Genomic DNA, 25,585 nt, shown 5'->3' on the forward strand with positions numbered 1-25,585 from the left:
GATAAGGGGGCCAAAAAGGGGAGGGGGTGAACCCTCCACAAGGGCAACGGGACCAAGTCTGGTTGGTTGGTTGGTTTTCCTTGAGGTATCTCTTCTCTCCAATGTCTATGACAGTGTCAGGCACATAGTAGGGACCAAATAAACCTTTGTTGACTGAACAAAATATATGTCACTAAAAGAAGGCCAGTTCTTCCATCAACTCTGTGCTACCCAGACCTCTTTAATTCTCTCCTCCCCTTTCCCACTCTCAATCTTCTGCCGCTGTAAAGAAGGAGGGACCACTTAATACTCCCAGTTTCAGTACCCAGTGTATGAGCTGTGTGATTTCCAACTTGTGGCTGGAGCCTCGGTTGTTCGGGGAAGCCCTCTGCGGAGTCACCAGATCTGGGACCATCTGGATACATCATAACACTGAAAGGCGGAAAGGAGGAAGAAGGAGAGAGTCAGTATTGTGGCCTTCCCACTCTGTCCCCTTAGCTCTAGAGGCAGCGTATGCCTTCAGGCAACAGCGCTCTTGCCCTTGCCAGAGATGAGGCAGAGGCTCCAGGGGCAATCTGAAGGTTGGGAAGCCTCTTAGAAACTAGCACACAAATGTTAACTCTACCTAAGGAGGCTCCAAAGTCAGATCACTTCCTTGATATGGCTTAAATAAACCTTCCTTGTATGCCCTTCCATGTTGTCCCAATAAGTACCCAGAAGTCCAAGTTCCAAATCAGATCCTAAATCAAGGCACTTATCTAGAGACTAGGTTTTGTAAAATGATGGTTCCCTTAACACTTGCAAATGTTTTTACTTATTTTTTTAATTTATTTTTTTATACAGCAGGTTCTTATTAGTCATCCATTTTATACACATCAGTGTATACATGTCAATCCCAATTGCCCAATTCATCACACCACCACCACCACCCACCGCCGCTTTCCCCACTCGGTGTCCATACGTTTGTTCTCTACATCTGTGTCTCACTTTCTGCCCTGCAAACCGGTTCATCTGTACCATTTTTCTATGTTCCATATATACGTGTTAATATACGATATTTTTCTCTTTCTGACTTACTTCACTCTGTACGACAGTCTATAGATCCATCCACGTCTCCACAAATGACCCAATTTTGTTCCTTCTTGTGGCTGAGTAATATTCCATTGTATATATGTACCACATCTTCTTTATCTATTCATCTGTCGATGGGCATTTAGGTTGCTACCGTAACCTGGCTATTGTAAATAGTGCTGCAATGAACATTGGGGTGCATGTGTCTTTTTGAATTATGGTTTTCTCTGGGTATATGCCCAGTAGTGGGATTGCTGGATCATATGGTAATTCTATTTTTAGTTTTTTAAGGAACCTCCATACTGTCCTCCATAGTGGCTGTATCAATTTACATTCGCACCAACAGTGCAAGAGGGTTCCCTTTTCTCCACACCCTCTCCAGCATTTGTTGTTTGTAGATTTTCTGATGATGCCCATTCTAACTGTTGTGAGGTGATACCTCATTGTAGTTTTGATTTGCTTTTCTCTAATAATTAGTGATGTTGAGCAGCTTTTCATGTGCCTCTTGGCCATCTGTATGTCTTCTTCGGAGAAATGTCTATTTAGGTCTTCTGCCCATATTTGGATTGGGTTGTTTGTTTTTTTGATATTGAGCTGCATGAACTGTTTATATATTTTGGAGATTAATCCTTTGTCTGTTGATTCATTTGCAAATATTTTCTCCCATTCTGAGGGTTGTCTTTTCATCTTGTTTATGGTTTCCTTTGCTGTGCAAAAGCTTTGAAGTTTCATTAGGTCCCATTTGTTTATTTTTGTTTTTATTTCCATTATTCTAGGAGATGGATCAAAAAAGATCTTGCTGTGATTTATGTCAAAGAGTGTTCTTCCTATGTTTTCCCCTAACAGTTTTATAGTGTCCGGTCTTACATTTAGGTCTCTAATCCATTTTGAGTTTATTTTTGTGTATGGTGTTAGGGACTGTTCTAATTTCATTCTTTTACATGTAGCTGTCCAGTTTTCCCAGCACCACCTATTGAAGAGACTGTCTTTTCTCCATTGTATATCCTTGCCTCCTTTGTCATAGGTTAGTTGACCATAGGTGCATGGGTTTATCTCTGGGCTTTCTATCTTGTTCCATTGATCTATATTTCTGTTTTTGTGCCAGTACCATATTGTCTTGATTACTGTAGCTTTGTAGTATAGTCTGAAGTCAGGGAGCCTGATTCCTCCACCTCCGTATTTTTCCCTCAAGACTGCTTTGGCTATTCGGGGTCTTTTGTGTCTCCATACAAATTTTAAGATTTTTTGTTCTAGTTCTGTAAAAAATGCCATTGGTAATTTGATAGGGATTGCATTGGATCTGTAAATTGCTTTGGGTAATATAGTCATTTTCACAATATTGATTCTTCCAATCCAAGAACATGGTATATCTCTCCATCTGTTTGTATCATCTTTAATTTCTTTCATCAGTGTCTTATAGTTTTCTGCATACAGGTCTTTTGTCTCCCTAGGTAGGTTTATTCCTAGGTATTTTATTCTTTTGCAGTGGTAAATGGGAGTGTTTCTTTAATTTCTCTTTCAGATTTTTCATCATTAGGGTATAGGAATGCAAGAGATTACTGTGCATTAATTTTGTATCCTGCAACTTTACCAAATTCATTGATTAGCTCTAGTAGTTTTCTGGTGGCATCTTTAGGATTCTCTATGTATAGTATCATGTCATCTGCAAACAGTGACAGTTTTACTTCTTCATTTCCAATTTGTATTCCTTTTATTTCTTTTTCTTCTCTGATTGCCATGGCTAGGACTTCCAAAACTGTGTTGAATAATAGTGGTGAGAGTGGACATCCTTGTCTTGTTCCCGATATTAGAGGAAATGCTTTCGGTTTTTCACCATTGAGAATGATGTTTGCTGTGAGTTTGTCGTATATGGCCCTTATTATGTTGAGATAGGTTCCTTCTGTGCCCACTTTCTGGAGAGTTTTTCTCATAAATGGGTGTTGAATTTTGGCAAAAGCTTTTTCTGCATCTATTGAGATGATCCTATGGTTTTTATTCTTCAATTTGTTAATATGGTGTATCATATTGATTTGCATATATTGAAGAATACTTGCATCCCTGGCATAAATCCCACTTGATCATGGTGTGTGATCCTTTTAATGTGTTGTTGGATTCTGTCTGCTAGTATTTTGTTGAGGATTTTTGCATCTATATTCATTGGTGATACTGGTCTGCAATTTTCTTTTTTTTTGTAGTATCTTTGTCTGGTTTTGGTATCAAGGTGATGGTTGCCTCATAGAATGAGTTTGGGAGCATTCCTTCATCTGCAATTTTTTGAAAGAGTTTGAGGAGGATGGGTGTTAGCTCTGCTCTAAATGTTTGATAGAATTCACCTGTGAAGCCATCTGTCCTGGGCTTTTGTTTGTTGGAAGATTTTTTTTTTTTTTTTTAAAGAAGATGTTGGGGGTAGGAGTTTATTAATTAATTAATTTATTTTTGCTGTGTTGGGTCTTCGTTTCTGTGTGAGGGCTTTCTCTAGTTGTGGCAAGTGGGGGCCACTCTTCATCGCGGTGCATGGCCCTCTCACTATCACGGCCTCTCTTGTTGTGTAGCACAGGCTCCAGACGCACAGGCTCAGTAGTTGTGGCTCACGGGCCTAGTTGCTCCACGGCATGTGGGATCCTCCCAGACCAGGGCCCAAACCTGTGTCCCCTGCATTAGCAGGCAGATTCTCAACCACTGCGCCATCAGGGAAGCCCTGTTGGAAGATTTTTAATCACAGTTTCAATTTCATTACTTGTGACTGCTCTGTTCATATTTTCTATTTCTTCCTGGTTCAGTCTTGGAAGGTTATACCTTTCTAAGGATTTGTCCATTTCTTCGAGGTTGTCCATTTTATTGGCATAGAGTTGCTTGTAGTAGTCTCTTAGGATGCTATGTATTTCTGTGGTGTCTGTTGTAACTTTTCATTTCTAATTTTATTGATTTGAATCCTCTCCCTCTTTTTCTTGATGAGTCTGGCTAATGGTTTATCAATTTTGTTTATCTTCTCAAAGAACCAGCTTTTAGTTTTATTGATCTTTGCTATTGTTTTCTTTGTTTCTATTTCATTTATTTCTGCTCTGATCTTTATGATTTCTTTCCTTCTGCTAACTTTGGGCTTTGTTTGTTCTTCTTTGTCTAGTTTCTTTAGGTGTAAGTTTAGATTGTTTATTTGAGATTTTTCTTGTTTCTTGAGGTAGGCTTGTATAGCTATAAACTTCCCTCTTAGAACTGCTTTTGCTGCATCCCACAGGTTTTGGATCGTCGTGTTTTCTTTGTCATTTGTCTCTAGGTAATTTTTGATTTCCTCTTGGATTTCTTCGTGATCTCTTGGTTATTTAGTATCATATTGTTTAGCCATTATGTGTTTGTGTTTTTTTCCTTTTTTTTCCCTGTAATTGATTTCTAATCTCATAGTGTTGTGGTCAGAAAAGATGCTTGATATGATTTCAATTTTCTTAAATTTACTGAGGCTTGATTTATGACCCAAGATGTGATCTATCCTGGAGAATGTTCTGTGCACACTTGAGAAGGAAGTGTAATCTGCTGTTTTTGGATGGAATGTCCTATAAACATCAATTAAATCTATCTGGTCTATTGTGTCATTTAAAGCTTGTGTTTCCTTATTAATTTTCTGTTTGGATGATCTGTCCATTGGTGTAAGTGAGGTGTTAAAGTCCCCCATTATTATTGTGTTACTGTCGATTTCCTCTTTTATAGCTGTTAGCAGTTGCCTTATGTATTGAGGTGGTCCTGTGTTGGGTGCATATATATTTATAATTGTTATATCTTCTTCTTGGATTGATCCCTTGATCATTATGTAGTGTCCTTCTTTGTCTCTTGTAATAGTCTTTGTTTTAAAGTTTATTTTGTCTGATATGAGAATTGCTACTCCAGCTTTCTTTTGATTTCCATTTGCATGGAACATCTTTTTCCATCCCCTCACTTTCAGTCTGTATGTGTCCCTAGGTCTGAAGTGGGTCTCTTGTAGACAGCATATAGATGGGTCTTGTTTTTGTATCCATTCAGCCAATCTATGTCTTTTGGTTGGAGCATTTAATCCATTTACATTTAAGGTAATTATCGATATGTACGTTCCTATTACCATTTTGTTAATTGTTCTGGGTTTGTTTTTGTAGGTCCTTTTCTTCTCTTGTGTTTCCCACTTAGAGAAGTTCCTTTAGCATTTGTTGTAGAGCTGGTTTGGTGGTGCTGAATTCTCTTAGCTTTTGCTTGTCTGTAAAGCTTTTGATTTCTCCATCGAATCTGAATGAGATCCTTGCTGGGTAGAGTAATCTTGGTTGTATGTTCTTCCCTTTCATCACTTTAAGTATATCATGCCACTCTCTTCTGGTTTGTAGAGTTTCTGCTGAGAAATCAGCTGTTAACCTTATGGGAGTTTCCTTGTATGTTATTTGTCGTTTTTCCCTTGCTGCTTTCAATAATTTGTCTTTAATTTTTGCCAATTTGATTACTATGTGTCTCAGCGTGTTTCTCCTTGGGTTTATCCTGTATGGGACTCTCTGTGCTTCCTGGACTTGGGTGGCTATTTCCTTTCCCATGTTAGGGAAGTTTTCGACTATAATCTCTTCAAATATTTTCTCGGGTCCTTTCTCTCTCTCTTCTCCTTCTGGCACCCCTATAATGCAAATGTTGTTGCATTTAATGTTGTCCCAGAGGTCTCTTAGGCCGTCTTCATTTCTTTTCATTCTTTTTTCTTTATTCTGTTCTGCAGCAGTGAATTCCACCATTCTGTCTTCCAGGTCACTTATCTGTTCTTCTGCCTCAGTTATTCTGCTATTGATTCCTCCTAGTGTATTTTTCATTTCAGTTATTGTATTGTTCATCTCTGTTTGTTTGTTCTTTAATTCTTCTAGGTCTTTGTTAAACATTTCTTGCATCTTCTCAATCTTTGCCCCCATTCTTTTTCTGAGGTCCTGGATCATCTTCACTATCATTATTCTGAATTCTTTTTCTGGAAGTTTGCCTATCTCCACTTCATTTAGTTGTTTTTCTGTTTTGTTTTTGTTTGTTTGTTTGTTTGGCTATATTAGGTCTTCATTGCTGCGTGTGGGCTTTCTCTAGTTGTGGCGAGCAGGGGCTACTCTTCATTGCAGTGTGCGGGCTTCTCACTGCGGGGGCTTCTCTTGTTGCGGAGCATGGGCTCTAGGAGCATGGGTTTCAGTAGTTGTAGCATGCAGGTTCAGGAGTTGTGGCTCTTGAGCTCTAGAGCGCAGGCTCAGTAGTTGGGGCACACGGGCTTAGTTGCTCCGCGGCATGTGGGATCTTCCCGGACCAGGGCCCGGACCCATGTCCCCTGCATTGGCAGGTGGATTCTTAACCACTGTGCCACCACGGAAGCCCATTTTTCTGGGGTTTTATCTTGTTCCTTCATCTGGTTCATAGCCCTCTGCCTTTTCATCTTGTCTATCTTTCTGTGAATGTGGTTTTTGTTCCACAGGCTGCAGGACTGTAGTTCTTCTTGCTTCTGCTGTCTGCCCTCTGCTGCCAATGTTTTTAAAATACAACTTCCTAGGCATTGTCCCAGGGTTCTGATTTAACAGGTCAGGGATGGGGCCCTTAAACACTCACCAAGTTATCCTGATATACAGTCCTCTACTAAAGGACCTACCCTCAGCTGGGCTGTTCAATGAACATGTGGGCAAAATGTGTCAGGCCAACTGATGCCATGTTCTTTCAGAGCCTTTTCCTGAGGCCAATTAAGCAAGGCTGGCTTCTTTTTGTTTCCTGATTCATTATCAGCTATGCTGGAAAGGATCACAAGCTTTGGAGTTAGACCACCTGGGTTCAGATCCTGACGCTGCCACTTCCTAGCTTAGGAATTACCTAACCTCTTGGAGCTTCCTCACCTTGCCCAACACAGGGTAAGCTCTCAGTGTTTTACTATGACATTTTTAAAATTTAGGCCCAAAACAACTCTGGCTACTGCTAATGTAGGGTCATCTTCCACAATTCTGGGCAGAAATAAGGGCCTTCCAAACTGTAATGTGGCACTGCTAAGCAAGCCATAACAGCAGATCCAAGGAAACTTGTTCAGGAGAAGTGCAGCCTCATGAATCCCCAGTCAAAGGAAAATTACGAGTGTAACCTGCACCATCTGCAGCCTCGTCATGTCAGAAATATTCCGAGAAGAGGGACCACATGAGCCCCTCAATTCATCCCAACTGTGACCACAGCGCAGGCAATGATAAACATCTGCCTCCACCACTGAGTGTTTTCAAGGAGCCAGAACCTACCTAATGGGGCAGGTGGGAGGTTTTTCAATACTTTCAGGGGTTTAAAATGTTCTTTTAGAGGGAAATTTCCTGTATATAGGATAAGCCCTCAACTATTCATATTTTGCTTATGCTAACAGACATGTATGGAAGTTCAACATGGTGGCTGCTTTTATTAATTTATTGGTTGAACTGTGCAATATACAGGATGGCATAACGCTTCCTTCAGGATTGCAGAGGCTACTGACCAAAGCCTAGAGCAGTGCTGCCCAAGACAATTATCACGTCAACCACATATGTGCTTTAACATTTTCCAATAGCCTCATATAAAAGGTTGGAAAAAAAGCAGGTGAAATTAATTTTAATAACGTTTTATTTAATCACACTTAAAACATTTAGCATTTTCACATCATCAATATTTTAAAATGAGATATTTTGTGGGTTTTTTCCTTTTTTTTCTACTAAGTCTTTGAAGTCCAGTGTGTGTTTCATGTGGACAGCCCATCTCAATTCATACTAGCCACATTTCAAGGGCTCAGTAGCTATAAGATGGTAGTGGCTACTGTACTGAATCCATGCAGGTGTAAAGGCCTCAAACAGCCTGTCAGATAGGACAGGCTGAAAAGAATTGCCTATGCTCAACTATTATGATAATCTGAGACCTATACACTCCTAGTAATTGGTTACTAGGAACTCCTAGTAACCATACACTCCTAGTAACATTCTTCTGGGAAGAATGTGACAGATTGGTATGAGTTGATGCATTTATTCTTTCACTCTTTCCGATTCATGCATTCATGTATTCATTAGAGATTTATCAACCACTCATCAGTATTTACCCCAGCTTCACCCTGGTCTTATCTTGACCTCAGGTCCGCTCCTCCCCTTTCACTGAAGACTCTAGCCCTGGACTCCCAGTCTTCCCTACCTCAAGTCCTCGCATCATTATTGTGGATAAGACATCCCAAATCCTAGAAGCTCATTGTCACCACCTCCTCATGACCTAATTCCCACGGTACTTCAGACACCCTTGATGTGTCATTACAGGGTACTGCTCCACCTCTAGAATCATAAAGTCACACCCCCACTCTAATGGATCCCCTCATGGCTTTCTGCCTCTCTCACTTTCACTCCTGCATCATCTGTTCTTTAACTCCATTGAACCCATGAGCCATTTTTTAAATCACTCTCTTCCTAATATCGACTCTCTTGCCCACTGTTCTTTGATGACACCTGCCTAGGTTAGTAAAAGCCATTCTTCTTCTTGGCTCTTACATCTGGGCTGCCGAGCACCAGTGAAACAATTACTAGCCGCACAGATTGGAGCTATTAGTGTGCTGGTCTGCAACCTCACTTTAGCCCTCAACCTTCCCCAGCCATCCTGTGTTCTTAGCTCTCTCTCCTATTTCCACAATGACCATTCTTTTCAAACTTGCTGCTCTGTTGCCTCCCTTCCTGCTCTGAAGATCAACTTTAGAGAAAAAATAGAACCACCCAGTGCAAACTCTCTGCTCCCCGTTGCCACACCAACACGATGGCCAGCATCAGTAACCACCTTTTCCTCTTTCCCTCCCAACACAGTGGCTGACCGCTCCGCCAGGCTTGGGATCTCCCACTCTTTCTTCCTCAGGAACTGTGCCCTTCTGCTCACCCCTCTCCTTTTCTTCCCTGACTCCTTCCCATCAACATTTAATCATGCTCAAATCACTCCTATACTATGAGAGTCAGGCGACATCCCCCTCCAGCCCTTCCTCCATCTCCCCACATCTTCAGAGCCAAGCTTCTTGAAAGACTTGTCTGCTCCTCTGTCTCCTTCCTCACCCCTCATTCATCTTCATTCCACTGAGGTACAGCTTCCACCCTCATCACTCCACTGACTCCCCACCAAAGTTCCCAATGCCTTCCTTGTGGATAAATTCAATAGACACTCTCCAAGCTTTATTATTTCTTGAATATTCTGTAAATTTGCATAACTCTCCCTTCTTAGAAGATTCTCTTCCCTCAAGTTCTGTGACATTCTCGTTTTCCTTCCAACTCTGTGGACATTTTGTCCTAGTACCTTTTATTTCTGTTCCATCCTTTCAATGATGGTATTTCTAGGATTTCATCCTTGGCCTGTCTCCTCTTCTTTAAAGTGCCTCTTTGTGAAACTTTCACCACTCCAATGGCTTCAAATAGCACCCATATACAGATAACTCACACATCTACATTTTTAACCCTTTTCTTGCGCCATAGACTCATAAAGCCTTCTGCCTATAGATTTCTCCAGTAGATGTCTCAGAAGCACCTCAAAGACCCAACACACAAAGTTGCGCTCATTTCCTTCCCCCACCATCCTCTAAAAATCCACTACCCCAGCTTCTCAGTCCTCTTCTTTGTGAGTGGCACAATCATCTATCAAGTTATCCTGGCTTCCTGCTTTTTCCCCATCTTTTACTTTCATATCTGATCTATCCCCAAGCCCAGGTGGTTTGGCCTTCTTTATATTTATTTAGTCAGTCCACTTCCTCCCCGCAGCCACTCCTAACTGGTGTTGATCGTCCTCCTACCGTCCATCCACTTTCCACACCGCGGCTGGAACAATCTTTCTACCATGCAAATCACGTCGGGTCATACTGCTGGTTAAAAACCTCTTTGCAAACCCTCACTATCTTCAAAATTCAGTCAAACTCCATAGCATAGCATTGAAGGCCCTTCATTATTGCCCTCTGCTCACCTCCCATCTCATCTGTTAGCTCTTCCTTCCTATCACAACTCTCCCTGGAGGCGAGAATCACACTGCTAAACTGCCTGAGACTCTAACATGCTGTCAGGACTTTTATATGCTTTTTTCTCAGCCTCAAATACCTCTCCTTCCCCACCAGGTCTACCCCATCCCTCTGCCTTCACCCAATTACTGCCTAACAGGCTTTCAAGTCTCAGCCTAGACATTCCTTCCTCAAGGAAGCTTTCCCAGATCTCCTACACCCACCCACCCACAGACACACCACCGCCCACACCCCCGGTCTGGGCCAGAAGCCTCCTCCTATTTGCTTCTGAAACATCTTCGCTACTTTGGGCTCAACACTGTCACTGTCTGTTTGCTCATCAGTATCTCAGTAAGTTGTATACTTCGTGAGGTTCCACTCTAACGCCATCACCCAGCCCAGTGCCAGGGCATTCAACACATTCATTCATTCATTAGTAATTAATTAATGAAAAATCCTTCTTTCTGAAGAGCTTTGGTTTCATAAGGAAACCAAGCATAATAACATCCAGACTTGCAAAGGCAGACACACAATGGGAACTTCTCTGTATTTTCCAAAGATTTTTTTGCTTTACAGAATAATTCTGAAAGTGCTTTTCTTTCAAAGTCCCCCGCATATTTGAAATCTGACTTGATTTACAGTTATCATTTAAAGAAAAACAGCCCTTGCATAAAACTGGATATTATTACACCTAATAATGAGGCATCTGTTTCCTTCTGTGGCTGTGCTCCCTCACCCTGCCTCCTCACATGGCTCCTGCCAGCCTTCTGTCTTTGATTCTTTTCTCTCCATTCCTTCCCTTGGAGTACTAGAGCCTTGCGTAATTATCCCATGCTAATGGCCGTCAAATACAACAGCAAATTTTCTCCCAAAGGACCAGATAGAAAATGTTTTTGGCTTTGCAGGCCATGGGTCTCTGGAGCAGCTGCTTGACTTTGCCATTGTAGCATGAAAGCAGCCACAGAAATACCTAAATGAGTGATCCTGGCTGTGTTTCAACAAAACTTTATTACAGAAACAAGCAATGGACCCGACTTGGTCCTCAGGCTGTAGTTTGCCAACTCCCGAAATACATAACCTGAGCACAGACCCTTTTGAACCATGAACAACAGTTGCCCTGAGTGGGTAACAACCTTGTCATGTTCAAGGAATAGCAAGGGGGTCAATGTAGAAAAGCTGCAGCCAGACCGACTTCACTTATATCGCAGATCTACCACTTTCTCACTGTTTGACCTTGGGCCAGTAACTTAACCTCTCTGTGCTCAGTTTTCTCCTCTATAAAATGGGAATAAAAATAGCGTCTCATAATAGTTGTTAGACAATTTAAATGTGTTAATACATGTAATGACCATCGAACAATGCCTGCACTTATAAGCGCTCTATAAAAGGTTATAGGATAGTAAAGGGTCCCTCTGCCATGATCCCCACTAAAAGATAGATTGTAACAAGAATATTGGCAATAAAGAAGAACACGGTCATTCTCTTAGTATTTGGCCATACCTTGCTCTGGGTGACATTCCCTTGGACTCATTTCCAGTCAAAATCACAGCTCCCTCCTCCCCTGAGACTGTCTCTTTTGCCCTGCTCTGTGGATAGCCTGTAGTCAGTCCACCTCCCACCTCTAAATGCCTTAGGCCCACCTCCCAGCACCACGGGGGCTTATCTCACAAACTAGTGGTTTAAAGTACATTTTGATTAGGTGGTCCATCGCATGCTGGTTATGTGGTTTTGGAAATACTAACCCTGCAAAAAGATGCATATTTTTGACAGTGGTGAAAAGATAATACATGGAGAAAGGACAGTCTTTTCAACAAATGGTGCTGGGTCGTGTGAACATCCACGTGCATATATAGGTATATTGTATACTTCACACCTTATCCAAAAATTAACTCCAAATGGATCGTAGAAAAAGTTCTGGAAATGGATAGTGGTGATGGCTGTGCAACATTGTGAACATAATTAATGCCATTGGATTGCACACTTAAAAGGGTTAAAATGATCAATTTTATGTTAGCATATTTTATTATGACAAAAAAGATCATAGACCTAAATATAAAAGCTAAAATGGTAAAACTTCTAGCATAAAACAGGAGAAAATCTACATGACCTTGGGTTAGGCAGACAGTTTAGATACGACACAAAAACATGATCCATAAAAGAAAAAAATTGATAAAATTTGACTTCATCAAAATTAAAAGTTGTACTCTGTGAAAGACATTGTTAAGAGTAAGAAGCTAAACCATAGACTGAGAGAACATATTTGCAAATCACATTTCTAACAAAGGACTTATATCCAGAACACATTAAGAACTCTCAAAGCTCAGCAGGAAAATAAACAATCCAATTTTTAAATGGGCAGAAGATCTGAACAAACAACAAAGAAGATATAGGAATGGCCAATAAACATATGAAAGGATGCTCAACATCATTAGTCATTAGGGAAATTCAAATTAAAACCACCATGAAATACCACTACACACTTATTAGACTGGCAAAACCAGAACAAAACTGTCAATATCAAGGATTGGTGAGAATGTGAAGCACTGATGCTCTCATTTATTCCTAGTGGGAATTCAGAATGGTACAGCTGCTTTGAATAACAACTTGGCACATTCCCAGAAATGCCTTTTCCCCACACCTTACTTGTCCAGAGCCCACGAATAATAGGGACTCCTAGATATCTATTTTATTCTTTGGGTTACAGTAAGATACCACTGTTTATTTTGCTGTTCAAGTTCCAACCCTGGCTATGGGAGCTCATTCAGGTTGGCTCCTGGGCCTTTTCAACATGCCCCCTCTTTTTTATTTTTGTTCTTGATCCCTTCCTTCTTTTCTGGCACCACAGGAATTAACCACCTTTCCAAGGAAAATGGAAACCTAGACCTGGGCACTGGCATGCTCATCACCACTGGGTTGTCACTGCTTCTGGTCCCTTTCAGTGGATAAAGCTAGGAAATATATGTATGTATAACAACCCATGCATAACCCATATATAACCCATAACCCGTATATATTTATTTCTATACCCATCTATCTGTGTATGTATATTAAGCAAAACCCAAACCCGTGAATCTACACGGAAAGCTCTGACTCCAATCCAGCATCACTCTTTGTGAGCCCATGAATGCTCCCCAGCATGACCCTTATCAATTTCCAGTACTGCCCTTAGACCCCGGCAAGCAGTGTCACTGCCCAGTGGCTATTTGGAGTGCCTTCCTCCAAATTTTCTAATTTGCCCTTGGTACCTGAGACCACAGAGCACCAGGCAGAGCACCCCAAACTTAGACCAGGATCTACATACTCTCCAGTCACCATTTTTCTCCTTTAAGTACACTTTCTTATCCTCTGCACCAGCATGGGGTTGACCAGATATCCCAAGGGTCTCCAGGACTTGTGCCTACCAAGTTATCCTAGGAGTTGATCACTCTCTCTGGCTTGTTCGGTATTTCTTTCACAGAACCACATGAGACTGGACCACTAGAATGATGCTGTCATGCTGATTTAGGATGGCTCAAATTGTTTATTTGAACAGGAGCTCTGCCAAAAGTATTTATTTGCCCAGGACCCTCACAACCTAGGAGTGGCCCTGTCAATTTCTATCTTGTTTTATACATGTGTTGAAAGGTCCAAGTCTTAACCATATCTGCATTCCCCTCCCCACGATGGTGCCTATCTTAGTGCCTTGTATGTAATAGATGCTCCATAAATATTTTTCAGAATGAATGCCTGGAGGAATGAGTAATATCTCAGATTTACATATTTCTTTTGATCCAAGGTTCTAACTATGTTTTTCCTACACAAATTCCCAGATCTTCGTCATTCTTCTGAGTGGCAAAGAGGGATTTTCATGTCCCCAAGCCCTCCAGTCACTGACCTGCCCGTTGATGTGCTGGTAGTTTATCAAGAAGGAACAAACACGCCTCCAGCTTCTCTTGACAGTAAACTGCAAGTGAACTTCAACTCCAAGACACGTGAAAACAGCCAAGGGTGGGAATGATGGTTGAGTGGTTTCAAGTTAGGCAGCCTGGTAGTTTGAACAATGCTTTGGCTGCAACAAATTATAGTGATAGAACATATGTTTGTCGTGCTTTGCTTTTGATCTTCTGCTCCAAGGTTGAGGATACTCTCCCAAGGGGTAAAGAAAAAAGCAAGATGAACTGGGAAGAAGAAAACTGACCTCACCCATCACTGAAATATTTTGTACCTGAAGCACCTTGAGGGAAGAACATGGTGGCAGCTCAAAGCAGTCACCTGCTTAAGGGGCTTGGGTTTGGTCCTGACTCAGAGGGAAATACAACTCCACCTAGAGGCCCCCGCGCAGCACCTGCACACTCACAGCCAAGCCTGGGCTTGGCCCCAGCGGATATAAGAGAAAAGATGACTACCAGAGCCACCAGGAGGGTGGGAGGCTTGCTGTTGCCAGGTCCACCCACGTGGATCACAATGACCGCATGAGGTCATGGAATGTTGAAGATGAAATTAAAGTGGGTCCTAAGTCATAAAGTTGCAGGTGGGTGGGCATCCTTTCAACAGGGCTCCCAGGAATAGAGCTGTACCTCTCTCCTTGATGATCCTGGGAAGTAGCTACCTCTCCCAGACAGAGTTGGGGTCAAATCCAGACATGTCCCACCAAAACCCACTCTCCCCAGCGCTTGCTGGGATGGAAGGATAACTACAGGCCCCAGTCCCCAGGATCTGTCTAGGTGAGGGCAGGGTACGCAAAGTTTGAGACAGAGGTGAACCGACAGGTAGCTTCTTAGGGAAGCAGCAGAAAGGTGGCAAGAAGCTGGCAGCAGCCCCTGAGAGGGCCCCGGCACCATGGACAATGGCGACCCTCTTGAGCCTGAGACAAAAGGTGAAAATGCATCCCATTTCTCACCACTCAGTGAGAATGGCTGCCTCAGTGTAATGCCTAGTGACCACGTAGACCTGGAAGCACCCTTCCCTCCTCTCCTGGGACCCTCTAGAATTGGGGTGATGTGTGACATTGACTTGACTTCGGGGCTTGCCAAACAGGGAGTGAGAGAGTTGGTTGCAACGCTGTGCTGGAACTGGCTCATACCAGCTCTGGCTGACTTTAATTTTCATTCTGTGAGCTGGCCGATGTCATGTTGGTAGCTGGAAATCAGCCACGTTAGGAATATTTACACCACCTGAATTGGCTAACATTACAAAGCAGGATTTTTTTTTTTCTGGAGAGCCAGTTAAACACTTACCAATATTCCACTGGTTGGATGGAATTCTAAAATTGTTTATCTAATGAGGAAATTAAGAAATCATCACTTTATGAGGGCTACGTCTGATGGCTAAGCTGCTGTATGTCTTCTAAATGTCTGACCACAGCTACTTCCACCCCTTGTCACACAGACCTTGTCTTATAGGCTGGAAAATAAATGTTGGAGCTTGGGTCTATGGACAAGGGCTGAGAAGGACACAAACCTGCATGGAATCATTAGGAACTCCACTATCTTAGAAACTGGGTGGTCAAAACTTGCAACCCATGCCATGAATGCTCAGCCCACCCGAAGAGAGAAGGTCGGTTGAGTTTTGACAGGCCATCCAGTGGTGCGGCCTGGCTTCCTGAAACCACTGCATCCTGCTGACGTGGGAGGACTAGCCCTGGACTTTGTGTGGCTTTCAGGAGCCCAGGGCTGGTTCCAGATCAGTGGCCCAATGGCAGAAAAATCACATCTAGCAAGTGCAGGGGACTAGCGTGAGGGAAGCCCAGGACACTTGTATTTAATCATAGCAATTAGTTTCAATCCCAAGGAGATTTGCAAGCCCTTCCTTCTGCGTGGTCATAAATTTGGACTGGAAGGAAGAGAAGCTAGGTCAGGTCCTTAGGAATCAAGTTATCCCTCTCACTCTCTGGAACTGCTTCTGTTCCGCTTTATTTTACACTTGACCCAAGTCACCTGCCCTTCCCCTTGCCCTCCCAGCATCATCTGTGCCTGCCAATGAGGAATTCTAGGCATTAGCACACGTCCTTCCCCTGAAAGAGTAAAGCAGACCCTGAACCCCACCCGAGCTAATAAGAAGGAAAAGAAGGAGCAAGCAGGGCTTCCCTGGTGGTGCAGTGGTTGAGAGTCTGCCTGCCAATGCAGGGGACATGGGTTCGTGCCCCGGTCCGGGAAGATCCCACATGCCGCGGAGTGGCTGGGCCCGTGAGCCATGGCCGCTGAGCCTGCACATCTGGAGCCTGTGCTCCGCAGCGGGAGAGGCCACAACAGTGAGAGGCCCACGTACCGCAAAAAAAAAAAGAAGGAGCAAGCAGCCAACGTCCAAGGCTGGCCCAACACAGGGGGTGGGACAGGAACGAGGCCTCCAGAGAACACAACGGCGTTTAGCACAGATGATTCAGCCAGGAGGCAGCTCTGTGTCAGGGAAAGAGGGCTCGTAGAGGGGACCCCCCCTGGCAGGGCTGAAGGAAGGCTGTAGTCCCTTGGCACCTTGAGTCACGCGAGGCTAAGGGACAAAGGCTGCAGCCAGGACTCGGGTTGCAGATGAGAGAAACAGAGGCGCAGGGCGGCCAGTGGTGGGCTCCACCTGAAAGGCCAGCGGGTTTCGTTTCCAGAATCAAGGAGATGAGTTTTTCTTCCAGATGAGAGTGACACCGTGTCGGCACGGCAGAGCAGTGACGAAACACTCTACTGTGAGGCTGAAGCCCCCATGGCTGTCGAAAAAGAGAAACCAGCCCGGGAGAGCTCAGAAACAGACCTTGAGATTGAAGGTGAGCGAGCGTGGGCCTTTGGCGGGTGAGGGGTGGCTTGCCTCCTTCCTCAGAAGCTGGAGAAATCGGTTTCCCAGTTGGCCAAGGCTCTGCCCGGTGGGATGTGCTGCAGAGGGAACGGGGCAGAAACACCTGTGCTCAGTTTTATGCCACGACCTCCCCGAGGCTGGCCCGGGGGCAGCAGTCTCTGCTACCCCATGCTCGTGGCTGGACTCGTGAGCAGAGGGGTCCCATCAGCTTGCTGAAAGCTGGAGCAATAAGTGAACAGGGGCTCCTGGTTTTCTGAACGTTTCCACATGGCATCTTATGTCACCTTTGCAATAGTCCCGGGAGGTAGGCATTACTACCTGCCCTTTACAGAGGGGGGAAACTGAGGTTTAGAAGGATTGTGTGAGTTGCCCAAGGCCACCGAGAGTTTGCCGATGTTTGCCGACCCCATGTTCTCCCCACCTTGTCGATCTACCTTCCCTATTCCATATTCCAGGGGCCCCTGGAGGATTTATGGCCCATCTTGCATCCTGGCGACGTTCCTCTACTCACATTAGAGCTCTTGTTTCCCCAGCTTGAGAGCCCCGTGTTTTCCTTCCCTGTGTTTGTTCCCTCCAACAAATCCAAGCGTGTCTGGGTATGGGGAGGGGTGCAAGCTGAGTTGGAGCAAAGACTCTGTTATTGCAAACAACACCTCCACCCTCTTCTCCTTTCCAGTTTCCCCAAGGAAGGAAGTGCCAAAAATGACACTTGGGAAGCAGGGCCAGAACAGTGCTGGTTCCACCTGATGGGCTGGCCTCAAACTTCCCGGGCTGAGGCCAGCCGGCCCAGTGGCCCTTTCCCTCCTGTGTCCCGGCGCTAGGTGGTAGGCTGTGATCAGTGGCAGCAGAGATGCAGGGGAAGCTGCTCTGCCAAGTTCCGCTGTGTCGCTCGTCTCCATGGTCACCGCCCCCCCAGGGTCCACATACAACTTCATCCTCAACACAGACCTCCTCCCTGCCACCACCCGGGGAGCCTGCTGTTGCCCTCCTAACTTCTTTTCCGCTTCGAGGCTGCTGGTGATATTGCTTGCGACGCTGAATTTTACCTGGTTGGCAGGGTGGCGGATGGAAACACTGGATGTTTTGTCCCAGACTCCAGCTTCTAGCTCATTGCCCCTCCCCACCGCCCCTCCCCGCAAGTGATAACATTGTTGCAAGCCGCCTCTAAAACATTACCTAGGGAATACAGCTAGAAGGCGTCCGCAGAATCAACCGGAGCAGAGTGAGTGCCAAGGACAAAGCTGGGGGTTACCTACTCTGCTTTAGCAAACAGGAGCCTCTAACGACTGAATCTGGCACCAGCTATTCTGTGCCGGAAGGACACCCAGGGCTCAGCTCCTCCAGCTTCTGGTGCCTCTACAGCTGGTGCTGAGATGCTGGGAATGGGGCAGGAAGGGCTTCCTGGGATGAGCTGAGACGTGAGCCAGGCAGGAATAGCAAGCTGGTGGTGAGGCTACGGAAGAGGGGAAGTTGCTCGGCCACCACGTGCTGCTCTTCCTATACAACAGGCGATTTTGCACCCCAGGGGACACTTGGCAAACTGGGGGTGGGGTGAGGGGTGGGGGGATGCTACTAGAATCTCATGGGCAGAGGTCAAGAATCCTGCCAAATATCTTACACTGCACGGAACAGCCCCTCACAGCAGAGAATTATCCAACTCAAAATGTCCTTAGTGCCGAGGCTGAAAAATCCTGGTCTGCAACCACCGGGAAAAGAAGGCCAATTTATAGCTGTGCCTGCAAAATCAACTTCCTTGAAAAGACCTTGTCCCTTCACCAACAAAGCTTTCATTGTCCGTCTTAGAAATGTCTGGGGTGGGTTGGCCAAAGACCCTGAGATCTGAAGGAAAAAAACAGATGCCGGCTTAGACCCCTGCTGGCCGTGGAAAGCCCTGTGTCAACAGAGCTTGCTTAATGAGGACAGGGCTGTGGGGCATCCAGAACCCAGGGAGGCCCTCTGCCCACCGACCACGAGTCAGGATGGTCTAAAGCCCAAGGAACAAAAGCCCCCAAGAAGTTAGAATGGAGAAGAGCAGCCCCCGTTCTGTCCGCTGGTTTAAGCGCTTATCAGTTTTGTGTGATTTGGGGCTAGCTCTGTTCATTGGTAAGGCAGGAATGACAGTCCTTTTTGTGAGGAAAAATGACATGCAAGTCTTTGAAAGAAGCAAACCCACTCAAATGCAAGTTTGTTTCCGATGGATTTGGGGGTCTCTCCATCTTGCACTTATCTGCCACCTTCAGAAGCCCACTGTGTCCTACTTGGGCTTTTTCTAGTTGGTACTTCTCTACATCTTTAGTAAAACTGTTTGTGGCTCACATTTTTACAGTGGTAGTGAAACTAAAACTGCAATGGAGACTCCCTCAGCCATCACCAATCACCAGCTTTTTGTCTGGTTGGCCTTTCAAAGCTGTCCTGAGGTGGGCACTCACACACCCTTGTGCTCAGTCACTAGATGCAGTCAACCTGGGGAGGTGGGGACGGAGCATATTGTTTCTCCTAGGTAGCGTGGAGCCTAAAACCAGGGGCCTTCTCTCTTACCCAAAGGGAGATGTCCACGTGGGGCTTTCTGGATTTAGGGTCTCCCACCCCTGACTGACTTTCCAGTTGGAGCTGGAACATACACCCATAGGGAAAGAGCCTCAGACAAGAGGGGACACCAGTCAGAATCGAATGTGGTCTGGGTTAACAGGGAGATAAGGCAACGGCAGAAGAGAAACTCTGCTTCATCCACTTGCATCTTTTTCTGCAGATACGGAGAAATTTTTCACCACCAGACAAAGGGAGCTGTACCTGGAGGCCTGCAGACTTGTGGGCGTAGTGCCCGTCTCCTACTTCATCCGGAACATGGAGGAGTCCTATGTGAACCTCAACCACCATGGGCTGGGCCCCAGGGGTACCAAGGCTATTGCTATAGCCCTGGTGGTGAGCATACCAGTGCGGGCACGTGAAGGCTGGCGGAAGTGGGGACTTGACAGGGTGGTAGGCCCAAGAGTCAGAGAGCCCCACCTTGGGACCCTGCATTGCAACCTCTATGCCCACCTTGCCCTAGACTCTGCATGACTACCAGTTGCTTTCCCCAACAGGCATGGATGCCCATTAGCTCCTGGGAAGGAGGCTGCTGGAGACCTGGGCCTTGGAAGTCTATGCTGTTTCCTATTCAGAAAGCAAAAGCACCAGCCTGTGGGCCCTGGAGAAGCAACTGGTCTGGGCTTGGGCTAATGTGAGAACACAGTGCAAAATGTCAACCAGATCTCAATTCCAAAGCTCACCTTTGCCATAAATGAGTTCACTACTGAGCCATTCCATTTGATGTCTGCCTCTTGCAGTATGTTACGTAAATCTTCAAGACCACACTGTAGAGTGGATCATGTTTTCCCACAGGAAGAATGTTCTCTCCCGGCTTGGCTTGAATGATAAGACTTGTCCTTGAACTCATCATAGCTTTCTATAATTATAATTGATTATATACAAAACTGACTCCATCCCAGGAAAACAGAAAATGTAACAGGTGTATGTCAGCACAACACTGTTCACTTAGGACAGTAAAGAAAAATTTCGATTTTAAAAAAAAACACCCATTTTTGGAACCACAACTGCATTTGCACTTAGCGCATGCCCATTAAGAAGTCACATGACGTGAGATTGTGCTGCTCTCTGGGGAGGGGGAGGGAAGGGAGGGAAGGGCAGAGAAAGAACAAAGCCATCTTGAAATTTATGGAGCGTTGAAAGACTGATTAATGAAGTGTTAGGAATTCACCATTACCTCATGAGCTTCATGGAAATAATAATAAAATCCACTCAGGACTTGGGCCACTTGTCTCTCAGTAACAGCAGTTTCTGTTTAGGGGGAGTTTTTCTTCTCTGATTCTTTGTATCATCCCTTTGACAGTCATTGTGACATTCCGATGGACTGAACTTTTATTTATCTTTGGTACTGTTTAACTTCTCACATGTTGTGTTTCCCTGGCTTAGAGGAAGAGCATTCCGATAAGAGGGATCATTTTCATACTTCTTTGGGTCTGTCCCTCCTCCACCTATCTCCATGCCGTTGGACTTGGTGGGCTATGAGCCCCTCGAGAGGAGGAATGGTCTCTGTTCATCCCTGTTTCCTCGGCAGTTAGCACAGAGGGTGACAGATACTCACCCGTGTGAAATGAATGTGAATGGATTTGGTGATCAGGCCACCTGCTACACCACATACTGTGCTGGTCCCCGGGATGACTCTGAAAGTGGTCCTTCAGCCCCCATTTCTGCTAAATGACACCTAGACTGGGGGGCCCCCTGAGCCATCTCGCTTGCCTTTGAGCACGACTGAATTTTCCCACCCCCGCAAGAGAGCGGAGGCCAGAAGACACTTCATGAAGGCCCTGGGGGGCCATTCTGCCTTGCAGTAATTCACAGTATCACACTTTCCCTTTGCCTGAAACGAGAGCTACTTCTCTCACTGCTTTGTGTGCTCTGAAAACCGCTCAAATTCAAAGACATGTCTGTTCTCTGTGCCTTTCTGCACGGGGAATGGTGGGGAAGGGAAAGACAAAAGTTCTGGTTAGAGCTAACCCCAGTCCCTCATGCTGCAATGCCAGTCATTTTCACCTGTCTTGCTCCCTGTGGGAATGCAGACTAACTTGGATGTAGATATTTATTTAAGATTTAAGTTCCAGCTCCTTCTAAACAGCCTTGAGGCAACATCCTGACTATCAGAGAGTACCAGACAACCCTTAAGCCTAAACTAGAAGCAAGGCCTCTGAAGGAATCAGGCACAGTAAAGGCATTATGCTTAAATACCCTTCTTAAATAATAGCACATTCTCCTTAAACTTGGAGTAGGTCACAGGCCTCTCTCCTTAAAGCTAAATAGTTAAAATCTGTTCAGCTCACCCTTGTGCCTCATCTTTTTCAGGACTTTATTTTAATGTCCCTTTTCTAAATCCCCCTTGGTACCCCTTTTGGGGAGGGAGGTGCCCAGAATAAGCATGTCATCCTAGCAAAACTCACTGGGATGGCTTGTCCCCTGCGCTATTCTCCTGTTCCTAGCCACTCCTCCAGAATCGCTAGCCTGCATCTCTGTACCCTCTGACGTGGCTGGGATATTCGAGAGGGGTGATGGGCTCTGGGCAAGGGCAGGGAACGGACTAGGTCACCAACCACCTCTGTCTCTCTCCCCCTCCCCTTGTGGTGGCTGAAGTCCAACACGACTGTTCTCACGCTGGAGCTGGCAGACAATTGTATCACGGAGGAGGGCATCTTGAGCCTGGTGGAGATGCTACAGGAAAACTACTACCTGCAGGAGATGGTACTGTGCCCTGTTCTACCAGTTCCTACAACCATGCTTAGAGTCTCAGAACCCACTCCAGAGAAGCCAGCGTCCCCTGCCCGAGCCCAGGCCAGCCTCCAGCCTTTCTGCAATCAGTCTGGGGCCTCCCCTCCCCTGGAAGCAACTTCTCAGAGGAGGTTCCACACATGAGAGCCTGGCCAGGGGCACTGTGTTCCCTGTGGCCGTAGGAAACCCTGAGAAACCATTTCCATCTGGATCTCATAAGCCCCTAAATGAACAAACTTACTTTAGAGTTGCCTTAATGTAAACTTTCTTAAAGAAAATAAAGCCATGAAATAATTTCATAAAATGCAGTGTTGCCTGGAGACAGATGTCGATGATGGTTGCACAACAACGTGAACGTACTTCAGCCCACTGAATTGTACACTTAAAAACGGTTAGGATGGTAAATGTTGTGTTACGTCTATTTTACCACAGTTCTAAAAATTAAAAAAAGAAGGGGAAAGACAATTAAGATGATAATGGCTGGCTTATATAAAGTCCCTCCCACTCACCTGAAAGGACCATGTCCGTTTATACCCCTACTACTCCTGAGCACGTGATTCATGCTCGTGAACCAATGAAGGGAATTACAATGATTGCTTACTCTAAATTCATTTTTCAATTGTTTCATGCCAAACCCTCCAAATAAAGTTGTCTTAGGTTTCAAAAATAATAATAATACAATGTGCTTATCTGAAATACCAGGGCTAAACTGGGGAGGTGGGGAGTCACTGAGGTCAACTTCAGAGAACTGAGATCAGCCTGAGAGCTTCGCGGTGAAGCATCAGAAAAGCCAGGGTTCCTCTCCTCCTCCTCTCCCCCTTTGCACCACCCTAACCCTTCCCATCCTTTCACCCCAGCCCTGCTCTCCCCACCCCACCCCTACTCCCTCAGGGTAGGCCTCAAGTAAGCCCCCACCCCCATCATTTGTTAATGAGGGCCCTTTGGTGGGATTGTCACATACTTAAGTGTTCTCTTGCCTTTTAGAATATTTCCGACAATGATCTTGGTTTGGAGGGGGCCAGAATCCTCTCTGAGTTCCTCCAGAATAACACCTCTTCGCTCTTTACTCTTCAGCTTTCAGGTGAGCCTATGAAGGAGGGTGGGGAGGACATTGGGAATGTAATGGAGAGAAGGGTCAGAGCAGAGAGATCCAGGGTCTAACTGAGCCAGACCAGGTCCTGCTGATGTCAGAGACCAGAACACAGTGTCTACACCCTGCTAGATTCTTCCAACCATTCTCGTCCCCTCTCCACAACCACACTGGCTTCACGGCTCTCCTGGACAAGCGACTTCTGATTCACTTTGCAATATTCCCACCTCTGCTGGAAAGTCTCTACCCCAGATACCTGCACAGCTCCCACTCCCCCTTCATTCCTGCCTCCGCTCACAGGTCATCTCCTTAAGGGGACTTCTCTGACGTATCAAAGCAGCACCTCCCCGTCACCATCACTCTCTAACCTGTTTCTCTTCCTGGTTTTCTTAACAGCACTTATTACTACCTGACCCCCTGTAGTATAACTAATTTTTAATTAGTTTATTATCAGTCTCGCTCACAGAAAAAAAAGTCACTTGAGAACTCTATTACCCACAGACCTGCCCTCACTCAGGTTTATGGTTTGCATTTATACTATCTTCAGGGTGCTGGAATCCCTATGGCAGGAAATGAACATGCAAAGTGGTCCTATGTTGGTAATACCTTGGGGCATCCAACAGAAACAAACATAAACCTCTGACAGGCTCCAGGCTGTTGGGGATTCCCACAGATAAAGCTCCGCTAAAGATGGGCTCACAGTCCAAAATTGCAAAACAAGGAAACACCATGAGAGCTGTCAGACTCAACAAGTAATAGCATGGGACCCTCGAGAACTTCAGGAAATAACGTTATCCTATATAGACTGTAAATTGAGTGACCATAAAATGTATCCATCAAACTGCACAAGAGCACTATCAATTAACTGAAACTTCTAATAAATAGATATCTTGCACCCAACTCTAAATCAAGTTTGATACGATTAAGAACATAAAACATACAAGAACAAATCACTATTTTTAATAGATCCCCCCCAAAATAAAACTTCTACAAATGAAAAATATATAATTATTGAAATTAAAGGCTCAGTGGATAAATTCAACAGCAAATTAGATACAGTGAATAAAATTAGTGACCTGGAAAATAGATCAAAGGATACTTTATCTATCTTTGCAGTATAGAAAGATAAAGATATAGAGAATATAAAAGATAAAAATATAAAGGAATGAATAGACTCAATATAGCTAATAGGCGGTCCAGAAGAAGCGAACAACAATATATGAGCAAATAATAGCAGACATGTTTCCTGAACTGATGAATTCTCAGATACAGGAATCCTAGTGAGTCCTAAGTAGAGTAAAGTAAAAAGAAATCCACACCTGAGTATATCATAGTAAAAGCACCTAAGATAAAAAGATCTTAAAAGTATCCAGGGAGAAAATACAGAAACAGAGGTTATGTATTTTTTAATATAAATTTTACTACATATTATTCTCCAATTTTCCTTTTTTCCCCTCTAAATATATCTTGGATTTCTTTCTATGGCAGAAACGATAGATTTATCTCATTGTTTTGAACTCCTGGGTAGTTTTTCATGGTATGATTATAGCATAATTTATGTAATATCCCCCTTTTTGAAGGGGAGTACATTTAGGTCATTTCTAGTTTTTCAATCTTCCAGATAATTTTTAAAGTATTTTCTTATCCATGCATCTTTTGAGCACATGTTCTAGTATTTCTACAGACACCCCGGAGCAGAATTATTCAATATAAGGTATACCCGTTTTAGTGAAGTTAAAAATTAATTTCCAAATTTCCCTTAAGAAGACTATACCAGGTTATAATTCCACCAGTGGAATGTCTGTTTCCCCTATATCTCCACCAGAAGGGTTATTACCAAGCTGTTTGTGAACCAGACAGTTAAGTGTGTTGAAGTCACAGTACTTGGGTTCAGATCCCAGCTTTGACACTAGGCAATTTATTTAACCCTTCTGTGACTCACTTTTCTCATTTATAAACTAGGGACAATTATATTACCTGTCTCAGGCAGTGATTGTGAGGATTACGTTAATTAAAATCTGAGTCACCTAGAACAGTATATAGGACGCAAGTATTCAATAACTGTTCACCACTATTATTATCTTTATTACAGTCCCACATTACTATTGAAATAGAACATCTTTTCAGATGCTTATTTTCATTTTAATTTCTTCTTCTAAGAAATGGCCAATTGTTATATGGGGTTGTTTGTATTCTTAAGTGTTAGGCACTCTTTATATACTACAGATACTCATACTTGAATGTTACATATGGCTTTCTTCATGGTGTTTTCTTACATGAAAGTTTGTATACTTACTGTTGTCAAGTTCATCAGTCTTTTCTTTTATGGATTTAATTTTTGTAGTCTTGCTTAAAAAATGGTTTCCTACTTCAGATTTAAAAATATTTACTTTCTTCAAATA

At 44.3% G+C, this 25,585-nt stretch overlaps 1 protein-coding gene across 1 annotated transcript in view; it reads left to right on the forward strand.

The window, feature by feature from the left end:
• Nucleotides 1–14,833: 14,833 nt before the first annotated feature.
• Nucleotides 14,834–25,585, forward strand: part of LRRC74A (leucine rich repeat containing 74A) — a 29,131-nt gene continuing 18,379 nt past the window's right edge. The window contains exons 1-5 of the mRNA XM_029237155.1: nt 14,834–14,870; nt 16,617–16,745; nt 19,524–19,696; nt 21,959–22,066; nt 23,078–23,174. Coding sequence (XP_029092988.1) covers nt 14,834–14,870; nt 16,617–16,745; nt 19,524–19,696; nt 21,959–22,066; nt 23,078–23,174 — 544 coding nt within the window. The remainder of the gene's footprint in view (nt 14,871–16,616; nt 16,746–19,523; nt 19,697–21,958; nt 22,067–23,077; nt 23,175–25,585) is intronic.

Source organism: Monodon monoceros, unplaced genomic scaffold (genome assembly GCF_005190385.1).
Source record: "Monodon monoceros isolate NGI ecotype Baffin Bay Population unplaced genomic scaffold, NGI_Narwhal_1 Super_Scaffold_21, whole genome shotgun sequence".
NCBI classification, from domain to species: domain Eukaryota; kingdom Metazoa; phylum Chordata; class Mammalia; order Artiodactyla; family Monodontidae; genus Monodon; species Monodon monoceros.